This window comes from Columba livia, chromosome 13 (genome assembly GCF_036013475.1).
Source record: "Columba livia isolate bColLiv1 breed racing homer chromosome 13, bColLiv1.pat.W.v2, whole genome shotgun sequence".
Classification (NCBI taxonomy): domain Eukaryota; kingdom Metazoa; phylum Chordata; class Aves; order Columbiformes; family Columbidae; genus Columba; species Columba livia.
Genome location: NC_088614.1, coordinates 17,005,960 through 17,026,367, shown reverse-complemented (window position 1 = coordinate 17,026,367; position 20,408 = coordinate 17,005,960). Strand labels below are relative to the sequence as shown.

General features: G+C 40.0%; 1 protein-coding gene across 3 annotated transcripts in view; it reads left to right on the top strand.

Moving 5' to 3' along the window:
- CDH5 (cadherin 5) overlaps positions 1-16,814 on the top strand; it is a 29,306-nt gene extending 12,492 nt beyond the window's left edge. For all 3 annotated transcript variants that reach the window (XM_005514450.3, XM_065028470.1, XM_013371161.3), the window contains 11 exons: positions 4,124-4,307; positions 6,582-6,870; positions 6,961-7,077; positions 7,845-8,009; positions 8,434-8,621; positions 9,895-10,148; positions 10,718-10,860; positions 11,470-11,594; positions 12,660-12,768; positions 13,044-13,289; positions 14,140-16,814. In XM_005514450.3, the coding sequence (XP_005514507.1) occupies positions 4,137-4,307; positions 6,582-6,870; positions 6,961-7,077; positions 7,845-8,009; positions 8,434-8,621; positions 9,895-10,148; positions 10,718-10,860; positions 11,470-11,594; positions 12,660-12,768; positions 13,044-13,289; positions 14,140-14,633 (2,301 nt within the window). In that variant the 5' untranslated portion in view covers positions 4,124-4,136 and the 3' untranslated portion in view covers positions 14,634-16,814. The remainder of the gene's footprint in view (positions 1-4,123; positions 4,308-6,581; positions 6,871-6,960; positions 7,078-7,844; positions 8,010-8,433; positions 8,622-9,894; positions 10,149-10,717; positions 10,861-11,469; positions 11,595-12,659; positions 12,769-13,043; positions 13,290-14,139) is intronic.
- The last annotated feature ends 3,594 nt before the right edge of the window (positions 16,815-20,408 follow it).

Genomic DNA, 20,408 nt, shown 5'->3' with positions numbered 1-20,408 from the left:
GCAGCGAGGGCCGGGAGCCGGGAGCGCTCGCCCGCTCCGCATCTCTGCCAACTGACCACAGCATCGCAGGCGTTCAGTGCGACCTGCATCTACACGGCTGCAGGGTGGCAGCTCAGGTTCGAGTAACAACCAGGAACAGCAGAATTTCAAGTACTGTGGAATGGCGCAGATTACGTTGTGTAGTATTGATTTATCAGTCATCTTGTTAATATTTTCTGATTTGATGTCACTCTCACTTTTGCATTTTCATTTACGTTGTTCAGATTCCAACCAAGATACTGTAAGTAAAAGTTATCATTAAGTATCAAGCTCAGTCATCAATAATCACGTCTGACACTCAGGTTTTCTGACACTCAGGTGTGCAAAATATGTTAATAGTAGTGGCACAAACCTTTTAATTGTTTTTCCTTTTTGGTGCATGAGAGCCGCTTTAAGCAAATTTCTCTCTTATCACTGTGTCCAGCACTATTTCTGCTTTTCAGCTGCTGAAAAAAATGTTAAGATTAGCATAAGATTTTAGTCTGATCAACCAGAAAAATACATCATTTCAGCTACAACTGTTTGCTCATTAACCAAATACTCCATAGAGAAACATGTTTTACCTTCCACTTAACATGCAAGCATAGAAGAAATTTATTTGCTAACTAAATTTACCTCACGTAAGCACTAATATACATTTTTAGAGTGAGGAGTTAATCAGATAAGAGGCAAATACTATAAAAAAACCCACAAATGTTCATAAAAATATTTCCTCAAATGTGTTTTCATTACACAGACACCTTACTTGTATTAGCTTCTCATCAAACTTACAGTTGATTACTCACCAAAACAACTTGTAAAATGCAAACTTTTAATTAGGACACTATTTTCTGTATCTCCACCTGACATTTTTTTAATAATTACTCCCAATCTGCAGGAAGAAACTACGCCGAATGAGTCATATATCCCATAAATCAGTTTGAATACCAGAATTTCTCAGTTAACTGTCTACAGTACCCCGCAGACCAAGAGTTATTTGCTAAAATAATTCAACATATAAAGTGAATAATGTTGGTGGAAAAACCCATCATTTGCTGAAAGAAAATTTAAGTGCAAAGCAAGAAACTTAGCTATCTGAATAAACCATTCCCCTGCTAACTTTAAGGAACATTTATGGTCCCTGCTTAAATTGGAAAAAGAGTGAATTATTGGTCTGATGAGCTAGAGACAGAGGGACAACTGGAGACGGTGTGTTAAGGCAGGCGAGCCATGGGACCCCAGGGCAGCGTGCTGGGGAGAACCAGGCATGGGACAGGTCGGTCACAGCTCATGCTGTGCTGTCCCCTTCTCCGGAAGCGTGTGGCCATGGGGGACACTGCTTGAAAGGGCGCATCTTATTTCCTTTCTCAGTCCTGGCTGCCACAGCAGACATGAGAAGAAACGAAAAGCCATTCCCTACGTGTCATCCGCCTGTCACCCCTCAGAAATTGTCTTGCTTCTGACTCCATGGGAATGCATTCCCCTGCTCAGGAATGGGAATGTCTCTCTTCTGCTGCTGCCTTGGGCATTTCAAATGAGATCTGCTGGAAAGGAACACTACCATGGCCAGAAAAAGAGAGGGCATTTAGTACAGCTTGTCAAGCGCTAACATCCATGGAACATGGCCTTCACACCAGGACAGTGCCCTTATCCAGTTACTGCTCAGCAGGGCCCTACTTCTGAAGTGTTCGTATGTGCTGCCAAAGAAGGGGATTCTGAAATATTGTGATGAACTCAGCTACAGATTCAACAGCAATAGACTTCCCGCTGTTGAACGGAAAACTGGCATAGTAACATAGAGGGAGTCAGAAGAGTCAGACTGTCCTATGGAGCAACACACATCAAATGTCCCTAGAAAAGACAGCATGCAAACTGCTTGGGTGTGCAGCGTTACTTCTACCAAAATGAGACATTTTGAAAGATGCCAAAGACAAAGCAGAAGTCATTTTTTGCAAGAGGCTCTTCTATCTCAGCCTGTGTTTGACCTACAGTGCATACCAGAGGGCACACCAAACCCCTCCAAAGTGCTCACAAAGGAACTGTTGACTTACCGGGGAGTGTGGGCAAGCTGAAGGAAGGGAAGCCACCTTAAAATCTGAAAAGACAAAGATGGATCTGCTGAGCGGAAGGGGTAGCTTAAGTTTCAGCTGAAATGTGCATATATTTAAGAAGATTCAGTCTAGTGCTTTCTGTATTAATGGCCAGGCTTTCAAACAAGGCCTGAACTGTGACACACGTACAGGTCACCTACTCCAAAGGAGAGTTTGCCTTTGCTGCATGGATCCTCAGGAATCATCAGGATATGACCACAGTCCCAGAGCTCCCTCACAGATAACCGTACACTCGTGATGAATTTGATCCACCAATTTCTGATAAGCAGAGGCCCTACATGAGGACACCAAAGGTGTCCAAGAGAAAACGCCTTTTTTAACACTATAGTCTGTTTTTTCCAAAACTACAGCCTGGACTAGCTGACGCTAACCAACCGCTTTCCTTTGGCTATCATGTTTTGTAATATTATTAATAAAACAGACCTATGCAATGACCACAGAATCATATCAATGCCTTCCAGTTTCCAGTTGTAGAATCTTCATATATACAAACAAAACAAAGCAAAACAACTAAATCTCATTTTTCTAAAAATATTCAAAGCCAAAATAAGAGCACAGAATACAAAAAACTGGCTAAGTCAAAATTTTGATCAATCCACAAAACAGTATAAAACACAGCTTAGCTATTAAAAAGCAACTTCAAGGCCACCTTCTTTGCTCATTTCCTACACAATCACAAAAAGGAGTGTTCCTCAGCTTCTGTACAACAATGTAGAAGTGAGAAAAGTACAAGAAAGCCAAATTTCATGGTAAATAACATCTTTTTAGTGACAATGATAGTGCACCATGGGATAACAGTGACTGGCCGTTACTGAAGAGTAATGTTGGAAACGTCGCAGCACCTTCCTGCCGAAAGTATTAATTCAATCTCGCATGTAGCAACCTGTTAATGGTTTTATTTTTGATGTGCATGCTGACAGATCCTAAAAGATAATGCAAAGTCATTTATGTGTAATTTAAAGTCTGATTATTTGAGTGTTAAAGTTCCCTGACAGTCCTTTATATTGTGAAGGGGAAATTTAGTAAGAAAATTCATCAGCTTTGCTACATTAAAGTAAGTTCTCAATTTGATATGAAAGTCAGACCTAAAGTTTGCTAATATTAATGTATGAAGCAAAAACATGGTTTCACCTGAGAATAATTTCACAAATCATCATTTTGTAGATGGTAAAATCTGAAAATAAAGGATAAAGGAACTTCATGTGTGTCTTCAAACATTTCAAAAGACAAGGGACTGAATCAATAAATGAGCTCTCTGAGCTAGATAATTTGCTATATTGCACTTGGAATTGATTGAAAATTTCACGAATCATTTTTTCAACCAAAAAAATCAGATTTTATTCTAAATCAATATTTTCCATATGAAGATATTGACTACAGCATATTAGGTGTCAGGGCAAGTCAAAACACTGCATTTGGGTTTCTCAAGCTGGAAAATTTCATTTCAGGCCGAGCCCACAGACACTTGGGGCCGGCTCGGCCTCGGCGTTGCTCCCCGCGGCCACTGTCCCCAGCATCCCGCGATGCACAGCGGCTGCTCCTCGCTACTGAACCTTCTCTTCAGCTCGGGTGGATGCTGCCCCCTGTGCTAGCTCTCAAATCCTGCACATTTTTTATTTTGTTAAAATATTGTTGTTGCTTTTTACAGTTGTCATCTAGTTAAAACTGTTCCATGGGAGGAAGAAGACAGATATTTTAAATTTGGATGCTAAGGCAGATGAAAAGAAATACGGAAAGTAATCAAACTTTCCTATAGAAGAAAAGTCTGTTCACATGTCCACAAGTGCTCTCTCCAATTAACCTGATTCTGTTGTTATTTATATATATATATATTTATATATTTATATATTTATATATATATATATTATATATATATATATTATTTTATATATATATATATTATTATATATGTTATTTATATATATATATTTATTTATACACATTCTGTTGTTATTTATATATATATATTTATACGCATTTATATTACTTTCTAGGCTACAGAAGAAGATGAACCACCTTATTCTACTCTTCTCATTGTTCTTGGCTCCAGCAACTGTTGACAGTGAAAGTCAGAAAACGAACGATGCCGGTCATAAACGACAGAAGAGAGACTGGATATGGAACCAAATGCATATCAAAGAAGAGATTGATACACCATTGCCACACCATGTTGGCAAGGTAAATAGCAGTCTGTTAGCAATGAATAATTAGAAATGCAGACAGCAAATGAGTATCTCGAAATTACTTGTTTGCAGTCTAGGCAGAAGAGAAAGAAAGGAAACAGAAATGGGTCTTAATTCCAACATACTAACGTGTTAAAATCTTAAGAATGTGAACACAGAGTAAATCAAGAATAATGTCAAAGGAGTTCTAATTCTTTTGAAGAATATTAATAATTTTTAAAGAATGGCAAGTACGGAGCATCCGCAGTGAAGCAACAATTGCACTGCACGCAGGTGCACAGGAAGGAAGTCTGGCGGCTGATGCATGTCAATATTTCTCTGGCAGCTCAAGATTCTTTCAAAAAGCCAGGAGATCAGCTAATAAAAACCTATGCACTAAAAAACATCCAGTTTACATCCCTCAGCTTGGATACAAAACAAAAGTGCTATGTTTAGGAATACTGTTGCACAAGCAAAATATTTGTTTCACCAAGTGAAAGAAAATAATTTAAAAAAAATAATAATGAGCACTGACCTGCTTGCAAACTCATTTTCTTCAGGGCAGTGCTCAAAAAATCCTATGATTAACTGCATATCACCCAGACAAAGTTCTTCCAATCTAGTCTTTCAAACTGAACTGCTTTGACACTTTTCAGATAACTGCAGCTGTAGGTTTTCCTCCCGTGTACAACAATCAGCAGCTGTCAGAGCCGTCTCGCCAAGTGAAACAGACCTGTCGTGCCCACCGGCAGAACGCGGGAGGGAGACGGGAGGCCACGAGCAGCTCACACAGGGCATCTCCGTTCCATTTCAGACCAATTCGCTGGTAGATTGAGGAGAACGATTCCATTCCCGGAGCTGTCCTAAATAAGAGTAATTCACTTTGTACTGTGCTCTGTGGTCTTTCAGCAGCGGAGTGCTTCTGATTGCTTTTGCAATGGCTGTGTTCAGGGCATTGCATTTGCAGGATTGAACACTTGATAAACCCTTTAAAAGAGGCCACAGGAGCAGCGTGGCAGAACTGAGCGACAGCTGCAGGAATATGCTGATACAATTTGATTTTATCTTTCGTGACCTTGGATTCTCTCCTTTCTGTGTTCATTCTCAGATTTAGAAAAGGCAGTCTTGGAAGTCTATACCTTTTACACTGAATAAGTAAATCAAAATTGAGAAAGAAGGCACAGACTATCCTGCCTTTGAGGCAAGGCTGGGGTTATTTCTTGTGTTAGGTCTCCAGAGTTGTAAACTGTTCTTCAGCAGGCGCAGCAGCCAGAAGTATGATTTAAGTATGTGGAATGAGGGAAGAAAATGACACATTTCAAAACAGAAAACAGAAATGAAAGCATGATCAACAGTAAATGACAACTACGGGATAAAACAAATCCTGAATACATAACAGGTGCAATTTATGATAACACCAGTAACAAAAGACTGAAAATTCTTGATCAAACCCAGCAATCATTGATAAATAGCTTGCTGAAGTAAGAATGCTGATATGATGCACAGAAAATGGTGGTTTAGGCCTGCTATCACTGTCCTTAGATCAATGAAGTATGGAAAGGGGTGAATCATCAGATTACCTGCAGATTAAATGATGTGCAAAACCATTTGAGATTGGATTAAATTACATTTTAAAACTGATTAATGTTCATTACTTTCATCTCATCCCATTTTCATTGCATATAATGTTAAAATATAAAATCTATGGGATAGAAATTTACTGTCATGGCATGTAAGACGATGAAAAAATTGCATGTGACTAAATACAACTAAATACAACAAAGCTGTCAGCTACAGCAGGAATTCTGCTAAATGCCAAGTAATAGAAACTAATGCTGAATAATTTCAATACCTGTGAAGGAAGATCCGACTCTAATTCTGTGCAGTCTAAGCAAAATCTCTGCTAAATTCAGAAGATTACTTGCAAACAAGAGTAGCTCAAAACTGAACGTGGTGGCATGTGTTCAGATATAATGACATTAATGATCTGTATGTGTCAACTGAATGAACAATTTAAATCTTTAGGAAGTATGAGATATGATCTAAAAAAATTAAAAATTGCTTCTTGATATATAAAAGCAAGCAACTGTCCGTCTGGATGCAAGTTTCATCCCATAAGCCTGCATGGCTGGAGCTGCTGCTTGTTCAGCAATACTCCAGTTGTCATCAGAAGCCTTGGTGGCCATTCTGGTTTCAAACTGTGCCTGAAGAAGGTTTTGATTCTGTGTATCTTCTGGTACAAACTATGCTGCATCCAGACACCAAAGCTCACTTTTCTCTTTTCTTCTAGATCACATCAAGCGTAAGGAACAACTACGCCAAGTACATTATTGAGGGTGAATATGCCAACACCATTTTTAAAGTGGAAGAAACCAGTGGTGATGTATACGCATTTGAGAGACTGGACAGAGAAAAGAAAGCAGAGTATGAGCTGACAGCTCTCATTATTGACAGAAGAAACAACCAGTCACTGGAACCCCCATCTAAATTCATTATCAAGGTTTACGATATTAACGATAATGTCCCCGTGTTTGTACAAAAGGTATTCAATGGATCGGTCCCAGAAATGTCACCAGTAGGTATGTTCTTCCATCACTCACTTCCCTTCATGTCTCTGGTTAAAAAGCAGAATTTATACTAAATATGCTCTTTGAAAAACCCTTTTCTAGGAACCTCAGTCACCAAGGTGACAGCTGTAGACGCTGACGACCCAACAGTTACAGGTCACGCCACAGTTACCTACCAAGTCATTAAAGGAGACGAATACTTCACAGTTGATGACTCTGGTAGGTGAAATAAGCAAATGCCCTTACACTTTGTCCTTACCTTACACTTTGAAGAAAACAGTTTTAAGCCTTTGTTATTCTGGAAAAGGCAGATAATAACTCAAAACTCTAATTTTAACCATAATTTAGAAAGATGTTTCATTCACACTCACAAAACGCCACTGCCTGCATCTGGAAATGAACTAATAAAGTCAGGATATCAGATGCCATGAACTAAATGAGAAGATAAAAGGTCATTTCTTCCCACTGATGAAGAGACTAACTAGGAGCTAATGTAAGTTCAGTTCCAGTTTAGCATAGATGCCATTCCTTTGACCAAACAGGAAAAGGAGAATACATAAATTCTGAAACAGCATTCGATAATCAGTAACTCAACCCTTTGCTTTCCTAAACTTTCTTGTTTAAATTTTGCCCAGTTTTAAAAATAACGTCAGTATGTCTTGTAACCTTGCTAGTCCTCTGGAGCACATAATTCAGATAAAGAGGTGCTCAAAGGCTCTAGACGCTGTAGTGACCAAGCTTAGATATCGTTAGACTGTTTCTAAGCAGCAAAGATCAGTATCACTTTACAGGAATGTAATGTACAAAGTCTCCCAATATTCCATCATGTAAGAAAGATTTCGAACTTTTCTGGCCTTAGAAAAATACCACTGTAAAAATGCTACTTAAAGCTGAATGTGTGGCACAAGGCAAAAATTTGCTGTCAAAGTTAAGAGATATTGGACATGCTGCAAAATCTAATCATAGTCAATGTTATTTTTTCAAAGGTGTGATTTCTACAACAAGGGCTGATTTAGACAGAGAGCATCAGTCGACATATGAAATTATTGTTAAAGCAAAAGATGCTCCAGGGTCTTCTGGGGATTCAAGCACAGCTACAGTCATTATCACTTTAACCGACATCAATGACAACTTCCCCGTATTCAAGCACCGTAAGTATAATGCAAGCGCTGTATCAGTTGGAAACCAAGGGCTGACCTGACTATAACCAATTTATGTCAGAGTTTATAACAATTTAGCTTTTCTTAAAAGTGGACAAAAGAATCTTACCTATTGAGAAGGCTTTCTGTAGTGCAGCCCTGCCTACATTGCCTGGTGACTCACACCTAGGGGAGAAAACGAAAAACAATATTAATCTTATCACTTTGCACAAGATCTTGGCAGTTTTGAGAATTAATTATACTTTTATAAAAAATACATCAAAGTTCTGTCTGCAGAGATATATAATGCTGAATTCTCAATGGAATATTTTTTTGTATGTCTATAAACTAAGAATTTTTGACTGAGTTCTAACTTCCATGTACACACTCCTCATGTCTTTGTTGTGTTATTTTGTTTGTTTGTTTCTTTTAACAGCATCATTTCACTTTAAAGTTCCTGAAAACATTTCAGTAGGAGGAGAAGTTGGCAGAGTCAAAGTAGAAGATGTTGATGAACCACAACATAGAAATACAAAATACAGTTTTGTCAGAGGAGATTACAGGGACACCTTTGAAATTGTAGCAAATCCGTTCACAAATGAAGGAATCATTAGGCCAAAGAAGGTACTTTTCCCAGTAACAAAGATGATTCTTTTGTTTTTCCCTGTGTAACAATGGTGTTTGATTCAGTTTGGGACTAGTGGCGGGAAAAAATGAACGTGTGGAAGTCACCATGAAATACGTTCATCTTGAAAACCCTGTTCTGTGAGCTCTGGGAGAAGAGCTGGTGATTCACCAGCTCATTTCACTGCCAGCTCTGGGAAAATCCAGAATTACTGCGGAGTGCAATGGGGACTGTGTCACATATTCAGGTTACACAGTTCAGGCTTCTCGCAAACTTCAGATATTTGGATTATTCAAAGAGTCGATTGTTTTTTAATTCTCAAACATACTTGATTCGTACCAAGAAACATTCCTGCGTTATGCAGGGCACTGCCAAGCCACGAGTTCATTGATTTCATTGACTCAGAGTGAAGGAAAAGATAAGTAAAGAAAAGAGGGAGGACTATAAATCATGTCCTGTAAGCCTCAGATTGACAAGAATGTGTTTTTCCCTTCCAAACGTACACACACCAGTTGATTTGGAATCAGCTCCTCTTTTAACACGCAGATCACCCCACTGTTTTGTAACATGCTTTTGGCCATGCACGTGTCATAATTCTAAATATGCAGCCACGCGAGACAAAATTTCAACTGCTAGATGAGCACTAGCACTTCCAATTGCAACGTCTACTCAAAGAGAAAATCAAGAGTCACCACAACTAACTGCTGTGTATTTCACGGTGCTTTTATAATCTCGGGTGACAGCACAAAGGGACACAAATTTTGAAATGAGAGATAGCTTGGGCATTCCCCTCACTCCTGGTCTTCCTTCCATTGTGTGATTTCATTTATAATCGCAATCAATGGGAAAACCAAGGAAGAGGATGTTGTTTATCAGTAAATGGCCCAGGCACCAGTCAGCACCGCTATGAACTCCACCTTGGGTGACTTCAGAACAGAAAGCCTTGCCAAGAAGAGGAGAATCTGGTCCCCAACCTTTGATAAAAAGCAGCTAAACTAGTTTTAGTAGCTACAGAAAATTATTTCAACCAAGAAATACTTCCCAAACTTAGAATACCAGGTGAATCTGTTCAAAGCCACTGAAATTGTTGCTGAAACCGCTCTATGAAGGAGATGGTCAGTTTGGACATGCTAGCAAGAGTCTAGCTAGGATGCAATTTGGTAATATTTCCAAACGTGGATCAGAGTACACAGCTTAGGTTTCCACAGCTAGTTACTGCAAAGCTTACTTAGACATCTCCAAAGGAAGAATATCTGTTTGTCTTTCTTCTAGCCCCTGGATTTCGAAAAAGTAGCAGAATACAGGTTTGACATTGAAGCAACAGATCCCACAGTTGATCTTCGCTATTTTAAATCCGGTGGCTCCAGGAGCATTTCGACAGTCACCATTGAAGTCACTGATGTTGATGAGCCTCCCGTCTTCACTAAACTGCCATATGAATTTAAAGTAAGGGAAAATGATCCAGAAATAAGAACACTTGGATCAGTTTGGGCACACGACCCTGATGCCGCTAAACGGAAAATCAGGTAATATGACATTAGGTTTAGTAATTCTGTTTTAAAGTGGTGAATTCATTAATGATTCCATGGATTTGACAAAGAACTGAGACTTTGGCTCTGTTTTTCAGAATATTCACGCTAAAAAAGAAATTCCAATTTGATTTTTCTGGCACTGCAGCCATGGATATATATGGTAACCAAAAATACGGACATAAATTACATTCACCCATGTAATTACCACATAAACTTACTGATTAAGTATCTGCACATTTACAAGAAAAGGAATAATCCTGGCTATCTTTACATGGTTATAATGTATTATTACACTTTTATTGTAATAACTCTCTCAAGCCTGTGCTTTGAAAAGAAAATAGACTTCTGAAACAGTAAAAGGTAAAAATCTGGAAACTTTTCCAATGGACATATTTCACTCCCACAGCTTGCAGAATTTTAGGAAAATATTCCAAGACTGCCTGGTCAAGATATTAATGGGATTTGTCACACAAGAACTCTCTGACTTTCCACTACAAAGAACTGAGGTGAAGCACAGCATTGTCACCCTTGCATTGACATATCTCTTTTTAAACAAAAAACAGATTTATTCGACGAAGAGCTAGTCCTAATGGAGACTATGTCAGGGTATCCGATACTGGAATTATTCAACTTCCCAAGCCCCTGGACAGAGAATTCAGTTCCTCATACAACATCACTGTTGCAGCTCAGGAAATCCTTGAAGATGGTGAGTGCTACCCGCTGCCCTATTCAAAATAAATCAGAGTACAACTTTACAAAAAGGAAAGCCACAACCTGCCAGCCTGTTTCCACTAAGCTACGAACAAAAGGGATGCTCGCAAGATTTGCACAATAATCTTCCAAATCAAATGAGTCCCTACAAATAGGTCAAATACAGTTTTAAGATTTGGCGCCAAGCTATTAAGAAAATGCATTCAGTTTGTTACAAGGAATAAAAAGGGCGTGAGGAGAGGAAGCAGCTTGGGGAAGAGGGATAAGCCTGTGGTTAGAGCAGAAACACCCCGGCCACGGCCTGTAGCTGTGCCCCAGTGCCAGAGAACGATGCTGGATCCCACAGCCACATGGTGAGAAGAAACCATAAGCAACTGTCATTTTCTTCCCCATAGATCCTTGATCATTCGGGCCAGTAGGAGAGGTTTTAGGAAAATATCTCAATCTGTCAAAGGAAAAGTTTAAATTAATAATGGAGCTAGAAACCCCCCATATTTGTCATGCGGGAGGCACAGGGGTGCACACAAACAGTGGAAAGGAGAGGCCTAGACAGCACTGAGATTCCAGATATCTGAGACCCATACTGTTGTTATTGTCATTTCAGGCCGCCTTTCTGACCGAGAATCACATGCCCAAGTTCACGTAATAGTTACCGATGAAAATGATAACGCTCCGGAACTTGTTTATCCCGAAGAACCCAGAGTGTGTGAAAATGCTGCACCAGGAAAGGTGAGACGGGACGAAGCATTTTTCCCTTAAACCTGAATTATCTACTTGCAAGCTCAGTCGAAAAATGTCTTTTAATAAAAGTTAGTCTCAATTTTCACACGCAAGCGCCTGATCATTTCACTGATTTCCAAAACATCAGTGGTCAGAAACCTCTCTTCAGGACTTTACAGTGTTGGAATATTGACTTTCATCTGCTTATACACATGGGCTGCACAGTTCCGCTCCCTCCAGATTTTTAAGAACATCTGTGCATTAGCAATTGAACTGTGAAGTACAGTCAAGCCTTGCAGAGCAAAAATTAGCAATTCGGTTTTATCACGCAAATGCTCGTACATGATACTGAGAATGAAACCATTTCAAGATACTAAAAGAAACTTTGCTGCATATAACATTATAGTGGTATTCACCAGAGCACAAGTATCTGCATGCACAGTGTTAGTATTTGTGCTTTCAGATGTTTGGTCTCAGACACAAGTATTTAGCCCACACATGTAATGTTTGTTTAATTAAGAGACTTTGTCACAGACTGGACTCTCTGACGGAATCTGTTAAAACACACAAAGTATTATTTCACCTTTAATTTATTTTTTAAAATACCTTTGGGATATAATCATACACATTTTTTAATATATTTTACACATCTAACCTATCCCGGATTGCGGCTTCCAAAAAGAAGCAAGTCATTCCGGAGTGGCAGTGTCAATGACATTCAATGAATGAGAGTCATACCTCTAAGTAAGCTGAACACTTTAGAAGACAGCCACCTTCACTATTTAAATGAGCCACATGTCTTTGTGCATAAGACTTTTTTTATGCTTTAATTACACAAGATTTCCTCTTTCATTTTCTACCTGTGAATGAACGGGCAAGACTGCTTTTTTTGGAGATCTACCAGGAAATTACTTGCCTGGAAAGAACTTGAAGAGGAGCATCACGATATCTCTTTGTCCTGCCCTTTACTGAAGGGTTACACAGCATACACAGCCCAGCTCTAACAATACTGTAAACAGTTTTATCATTGGAAGCAATATATACTGAAAACTTTGACCTCTTCCATCTTTGTAGGTTATCATCAGGATTTCAGCTACTGACAAGGATGAAACATCACCCAGAGGTTTCTTCAAATACTCCCTGGCCACAGAAGATAGCAACTTCTCCTTGGTTGAGAACTATGGTAGCGTATCCCTGCAATGCATTTTCTCAGCCAGCCAAAGTGAGACACTGAGATACGGGGGAGAAAAGCTGTAGCAAGGACCTATGATTGGTCTAGCTGAGCTAAGTAACAATTTATTTGTAAAGTGAAAAAAAATCGTATTTGTTGCCACCCAAGTTTCACTGCATTCCGTAATGGCTGGCTCTGTCTAAGGGAAGATGTACCAACTGACTGATAATCTATAAGGAAAATCTGGTAGAGATTATCACTTAATTAGATGTTGTTACTTCTTCCAGATAACACAGCTAATATCACTGTCAAATATGGACAATTTAATCGTGAACTTGCCAAAATCCACTACCTGCCTGTCATCATCTCAGACAACGGTGATCCTGAGCTCAGCAGCACAAATACACTTGTCATCAGTGTCTGCAAGTGCAATGAAAAAGGCAACTTCACTTTTTGCGAGGAAAGAGCTAAACAAGTTGGAGTCAGTATACAAGCACTGGTGGCAATTTTTATCTGTATCTTCACTATCGTTAGTAAGTATTTGACTTTTGTTATGTTCTCTAACTTTAATGTGGGGATTGTTTTGGTTTTTTCTTAACTGAGATCTACAAAACCTTTGTGGCTATCAAATGGTCACAAAGGCAGAAATACTGTACCTATTTGATACATCTCGCTCCTTCGATTTGGCCTGTTAGCGTAGTTTCAGCTACAAAACCGTTCAGTCTATTGGAGAGGCTGAGTCACTGAAAGGTTATTGCAGGTATGCATAATATACTTGATTTACTGTTACTAGGCTCACATGCAGCTATAAAACAGGAAATTTATTCTGGGGCAATAATAATAGGATTCCTGTTTCCAAAGGCTGAACTAGTCTGGAAGCCTTTTGAACAGCAGAGTGGACATATATACATAAATAATCTGTAACAAATCTGCAGACCAGTACCTATTTGCTGTATTTGGAATCTATCAGAGAAGGAACAACACTTTTTCTTGCTTGAACAGGCCTCCTATGCAATTAGCACATAAATAGCATCTGATGCCTGGCATTAAAAGATTTACCAGTTCAAGGCAGTAGTTGATTCAATTAACTTGTGACACTATACATTCCTACTTGCAATTCCGGCTCAAGAGTCAGTTGTACAATTCCTGTACCCACTGAACTGCTTTGAGACCATAAAAATCCTACAGTTAAATAGCATTTAAAACTTTTTAAAAATAGTGTAAAAAAGAAAATCCAAACCCACCCCCCTCCAAAAAACAACACACCAAAAAAACCCACAACAGGAAAAAAACCACTTCAGACTGTGTTACATATCTTAAATGCAATTTGTTTTACTTCCCTACTTCTCCATTTACACCTGCTCATCTAAGTTTTCTTTGCAGTAATCGCATTGCTAATTCTTCTAAGAAAGAGACACAAGAAGGATTTGAGCGGTCTTGGGAGGAATGTGGCAGAGATTCACGAACAGCTTGTCACTTACGATGAAGAAGGGGGTGGTGAAATGGATACCACCAGCTATGATGTATCTGTACTCAACTCGGTCCGCAAGAATGGTATAAAGCCTGAAGCAGCTCCCTCTCCATATGCGCAAGTCCAAAAGCCTCCTGGAAATATGACTTCTGGTGCTGGAGAAATGGAAATGATGATTGAGGTTAAGAAAGACGAAGCCGACAACGACAGGGATCTGCTGCCCTATGACACACTTCACATTTATGGCTACGAAGGTGCCGAGTCCATTGCAGAATCTCTCAGTTCTTTGGAATCAGGCTCCTCAGACTCAGATATTGATTATGACTTTCTAAATGACTGGGGACCCAGGTTTAAAATGTTAGCTGAGCTGTATGGATCAGAACCAAACGAAGATTTTGTGTATTAAGTTCAAATTAGCCATGAATATTCTCACTCCCACTACAGACAGACATCAAGACCCTGCCAATGGTCAAAGAACTCACAGCTCTTCATTCAAGCTGTACTAAGATTTCAAACAGACACACACAAAAAAACCCACCTGAGAACATAGCGTTAAAAAGAAACACACAGATCACATATGTTGACTTCCCCCAGCTCTGCCCTCCTTGCTAACATTCAGTTCTCTCCCCAAAATTGCTGCTTGAGGACCTGCTCAACTCTTCTGGGACATAACTCCTCTCCCTGTCCAGAGAGACACTTCTCCTTAAAAAGTGGTTTTGTCCCCAGTTTCTCCTTCATTCCTCTCCTCCTGCACTGTTTTCATCAACAGACATTCAAGGTCACCATCCGCTGAAGCAGAGAGGTTGGGTGGCATTGGGAAGGAATGTTTTGAACCTCCTGTATCTCCAGCCGGCTGGTTTGCCTGGCCCTCTTGTAACATCTTCACTGACATTCCACGCTTATGCTTACCCAGCAGAGGAGAGGAGGAACATATGGTCTGTCACTTCATATTAGAAATTATTCCATCACTTTCAAAAAGAGGCATGATTTCTCCTTCTTTCCAATCTATTAATTATTCTTGCTTTATAGTTTTCTACTACATATATGAGTTACTAAAGATAAAATTAGACAGAATTTTTAGATGCACAATCTGGTTTCATCTGTCATTTTCAACAGCCTGATGATGATTTCAGGCACCTTTCTGGCATGCTGGAATTTGCTTTAGCTAGCAGCAAAATTGTTTTCTCTCTCTGTAAAGAGGATCTCAGTGTTACTCAATGGAACATATCCTGCAGGGCAGGAAATGCAAAGACCAGGAGAATGTGGAGACTCCAATACTGTAAATGTCTCTAGATGGCAACATAGGTCTCTCTAGATTTCTAAAGAGGTTGAATACATTTTTTTATTCAACATTATTAAAGCAATTGTATTTTTTCAGGGACAAACACAACTGAAAGGCCTCATTACTGTGAAACTGTTTTGATATTTTTTCTAAGCAGGTACTGTAAAATGGGTATTTTCCACCTAGGAAAATATTGTAGACTTCCAAACCAGAATGCTACACACCCACACATTAGTCTGCATAAAAGAACTGCAAATGTAAATAAGGTTTTGGAGCTGCAACTACTATGTCCCTGGTAAGCATGTGTTTAGTTTCTTGCCTGATGAAGAGCCACAGAATGAACAGAATGAAACTTCCCATGCAGGAAGTTACCCAGCCAAACACGTGGTGTAAAATGCGGGTCTCTTAGGACGCTGCTCTGTCTCTGGTCCTGGCAATGCAGATTCCCGTTGCCTTCAGCAGGAACAGAGCCCTGCCACACAGATACTCAGTTCTGCAGAATCTGTGCTGGAGCTGTATATATTAGTTTAGTTGATTTGATTATTTAAATTTGGTAGCTAATCAAATAACGCTATTTTTTTTTCTTTTTATTTTTTTGTTTTCCTAAACCAATATCGTGGAACCTCACAAATTTGCTTTTCACTTATTCATGTCATCTCTAATTTACACCCCCTTCCCCCAAAATGCTTTCTTGGCAGGAAACAGCAATGCGCTAGAATAGGGTCTCACATGAGTCCTCACTACTATAGAAAGCTGTCCAATGCAATACTTAGCTGGACACTAAAGCTTCATATCATCAATAATGCAATCCCTCAAATTTTCAAATATGAACTAAAGGAAAAGTAAGTAGAATTCTGCACATCTGTGAATCAGCTTTGGATCACATCCTTTATACCAGAAGCACAATTTGCAATGACAGCCTTGGTTTTATTTTTAATGTGTTCGTTCTCTTCTGTTTTGCTTAATCCATTCAACAGTGTATGCTATTGAGGTTCCACATGTTAGTATATTATAAGGAGTGCTAACTAATAATACTTACAGTTTAAAGTTTTCATCATTAACTAAGGTATTGGCTATCAACGGGTAGAGTTAGTTATGAAATTATTTAGTGCAGTAAGTACTTTGTTAAGCAGCATCCAGATAATAGTACCTGTAATCGTGATTTTTAAGCCTGTTTTATAAAGCTATTTTAAGGAACACTGTAGCAATTTCCACTGTATAAAGGTGTTTGCACTGGATAGTTTCTTTTTACGTTCCTGTACTGTATTTTTTTTTTTTACTCGATAAAAGCCAATCTCAAGTTCAGATTTTCTGTGCGTTAATGAGTTTCACACAGAAGACAATACCAGGATTTGTACCACAGGGAATTCAACTATAAAACCACTGGTTTCTGCACTCTGAGCAAATTCAGAGTAGACACAAATTCACCAAAGGACTTTCTGTAAAAGAAGTTTCCTCCCACTGTTTGGAAAGTTGTCAGTAAAGCTCCTGGGGTATGGAAAAGCCCCAACAGTGCGGTCTGGCTTCAGTCGAACCCTCTGACTGCGGAGGACCGGCAGTGCTACACGACACACCCGGATTCCCAGCAGATGTTTGGTGGATCAGCTCTTTTATCCTGCTGGAAAAGCACTCCGCTCTGACGGGAAAGGACAGGCTGTGAACAGCAAGTCCAAACGCCCTGGGTCAGTACGCACCACCCACCCCCAGGGAACTGCACATATGGGCACCACCTGAGCGGTGTGTCGGTGTCACCTCCCCGGGTGACACCCCAGCACCACCACCCGCTCCTCTGATCCGCTGCCACACGCACAGGCAAGCAGGATCGCTCCCTCCACTTTATCACAGGATTCAGACAGGACATGCCAGAACAGTACACACCTACTAAATAAAAAAAACCCTACTCCTAACTTTGCAGCTTTATATAGCACAGTTTCCAACCATTTCTTTTTGCTGCTAACAATGACTACCCCAATATATTCCCAAGATTATTCTAGTACTTTAAAAAAAATCACGTCAATTTTCCCCAGATACAGCACTGGTAATTTACAAAGCCTGGAATAAAGCGAAAAAGTTCTATTCCTTCACTGCTAATTGCCATGAGCAAATTCCAGATCAAACACACTTTAGCACAAGTTGTATTAAAAACACAATAGATGTGCTAATTATGTTATAATGAAATGCATTTTTCCATAGAAAGAATTTGATTAAACAGCTACTTGCAACTTGTAGCAGAGATTCTTGTAAAGGTTTTCATTATTCATCTAATTAATATGCATTTTAATCTCTTATCCCTAAACATATATAATGAATTATTATTTTATTACATTCAGACACAGAAGTTAATGCCATTTAATAAGTTTTTACTCCTACCCCATCAGAAATTTTTATGAAATAATGCCTTGTGATCAGATTCCTCGATGCGTATCAAAGCAGCAATGAAAAGCTGTTTGAATGTGAACACCTGGCACGCTGCCGCCCTTCCCAGGTAGGTCAGAGGAGCTCAGGTCCCGTTATCAAAACCAGTTTCCACTGTCCAGAGAAAGAAAGAACGATTGTATTGGGTATTATCCAATAACAGTCCAGTGCTACGAATACACTGTCAGGAAGAATATAACGGCAAATCCAGTGAAAACAGAAGGATTGTTCTGCACTTAGTGGGTTCTCCCTTTCTCTTCTTTCAACAAGCAGAAGGGACGGGCCCACCTGGCGATCAGACCTGCTCACACACAGGTGGTGTCACCAAGCCACAGAAAGCCACACTGGGGTTTTGGACCTTAGTGTTCGGCGTACAGATCCACCTATGTGCATTTATTTTATACGTTTTCACTCCTATGCATATGTTGCATATAGGGGAAATGCTCATGGTGATAGTAAATATGCAGATATACTATCCTATTTGGCTAGAAATAATAGTTATACTTATTTCCATTACACTTCAGATGGGACTAGGATAGAAAAAAAGAATAACCACTTTCTTTCCTGATCTATTCTCCCCTCCTACTTTTTTAAAATAAATATTTCAAGTTTGAGGAAGTGAAAGATAAAACTCTCGTAGTTTTTACCATCACACTCTTCCTGGAATGAAGGAAATCACCAAGGTGGTATCTTTTCCATTTAGGAAGCGATCACGATTTCACTGTAGCACAAGTCATCAAGTCTTACCAGGAAACGAACTAGAGTCTGATCAGATCAAACTGGTGATTTAGCCTAAATCTAGTCCATAGGAAAAGCACGACAGAAAACCAAACAGCAAAGACACCCTTTTAGTCTGCATGAGAAAAAGGACAACAAAGCCAGAAAAACTCTTTTATGAGCAATAAAAACCCACAGATTTTTGCTGGCATCTCTCAGCTTCCTGACTTTGCTCCTGCCTGACCTGAAAGAAAAGGGAAAAACAGCATTTCCTTCCACTTATCCCCAGTGAGGAGCTGTCCCACCTGCTTTCCCACAAGACTCTCTTAATTCGTTCTAGTTAACCCCTTTGTCAATGCCACAATCAATCATAAATGTCTGTATTTCTTTTGTTCCTCATTAAAAATGAACCTCTACTTGAAAGCCAGTGCCCTGAATGAAGTTATCAAAACAAGCAGAACAAAGCAAGGCAGAGTTCACCAGGCAAACACATCGAAAAGAAGCCAAATAAAGTCCAGCCAGTAACAGCTGGACTGCAAGTGGTCCAAGGAGCATTTCTGGCAGCCTCGCTAGAGCTCAAGGCCTGACCTGCAATGCCCTCTGCAAACCAGTGCGTTCTCAAACTGAAAGAGACATCGTGTATCCATCTGCTGCTCTGACCTGCAGAAAACCTCCAACATGGCAAATATTTCTTGGGACAGTGTCTTGCCACTACAAACTACTGTTATGCAACTGGGGCAGTATGGAGACACCAGATCGAAATGCGAGTCCAAATTTTAAAATGTGTTTTCTAAACAACTGTCCATGCTTTGCTCTCCTCATTTAAAGAGCAAATCTGAATAACCTAAAAATGCTGAAAACCCCACAGGAACATAAAACGCCAGAGTTTACTGCTGCACGTTCTGCACACAGCCTGTCCCACGCCACAGATGCACAGAACGCCCGCTAGTGCGATAGTTTAGAACCACAAGCGAGTCGAGCCCGCGGTAAGGAGGTCAGCACCGCGCCGCCGCGGGGCCGCCGCCTGCCATGGCCACATGCGGCCGCCTGGTGGCGCTCGGTGCCAGCGCTCCGGCACGCGTCGTGCCGGCACCCCACCTCCCTCCAAGGGTTCGAGCCCGGCTGCCACCCCGTCCGAGGGTTCGATCCCGGCTGCCCGCCCTCTGCACTGCTCCGCCCGCCCACACGGGCATCCGACCCGCCTTCGGTAAAATTAACAATCCCGGAAAGTTAAATCAATCCGTTTCATGCTTTAACGCTGACTTCATAAAAATACTCAGCCCTCTCCAGCAGCCAGAAAGATTACAAAGCCTGGACTTACACATTAAAAAGTAGTGACCTCGTTCAGGCAGCTTTGAAGGGCATGAAGGGCAGGGAAACAGCTTTGGGGAAAGGATGCCAACTCCAGATGTCTCCTTCATTAAAATGTCAGTCCAGATCACCCTACTTGGGGCAGGTTTCCCTGTTTGCCAGAAGAAGTCAAATACTAAATCCTTCTAGTTTGTTATACAACATTGAAATCTGGTTTTGATGATAAAGACGTTGTCCAATCCTGCTTCTTCAGAATATTTTTCTTTTCAAACCAAACTGCAACTACTACTAGGGATTTTCTCAAGCAATACCAAATAATTTTTATTTTCAGTGACTCTCGTATCTTGAATTCATGTATTTGTGTATGACCATGTGCATTATCCACTAATCATTATTTGTTCATTTTTTTATATTACAACCATGCAGCAAAACTTCCCCAAGTCGCCATACAAACAA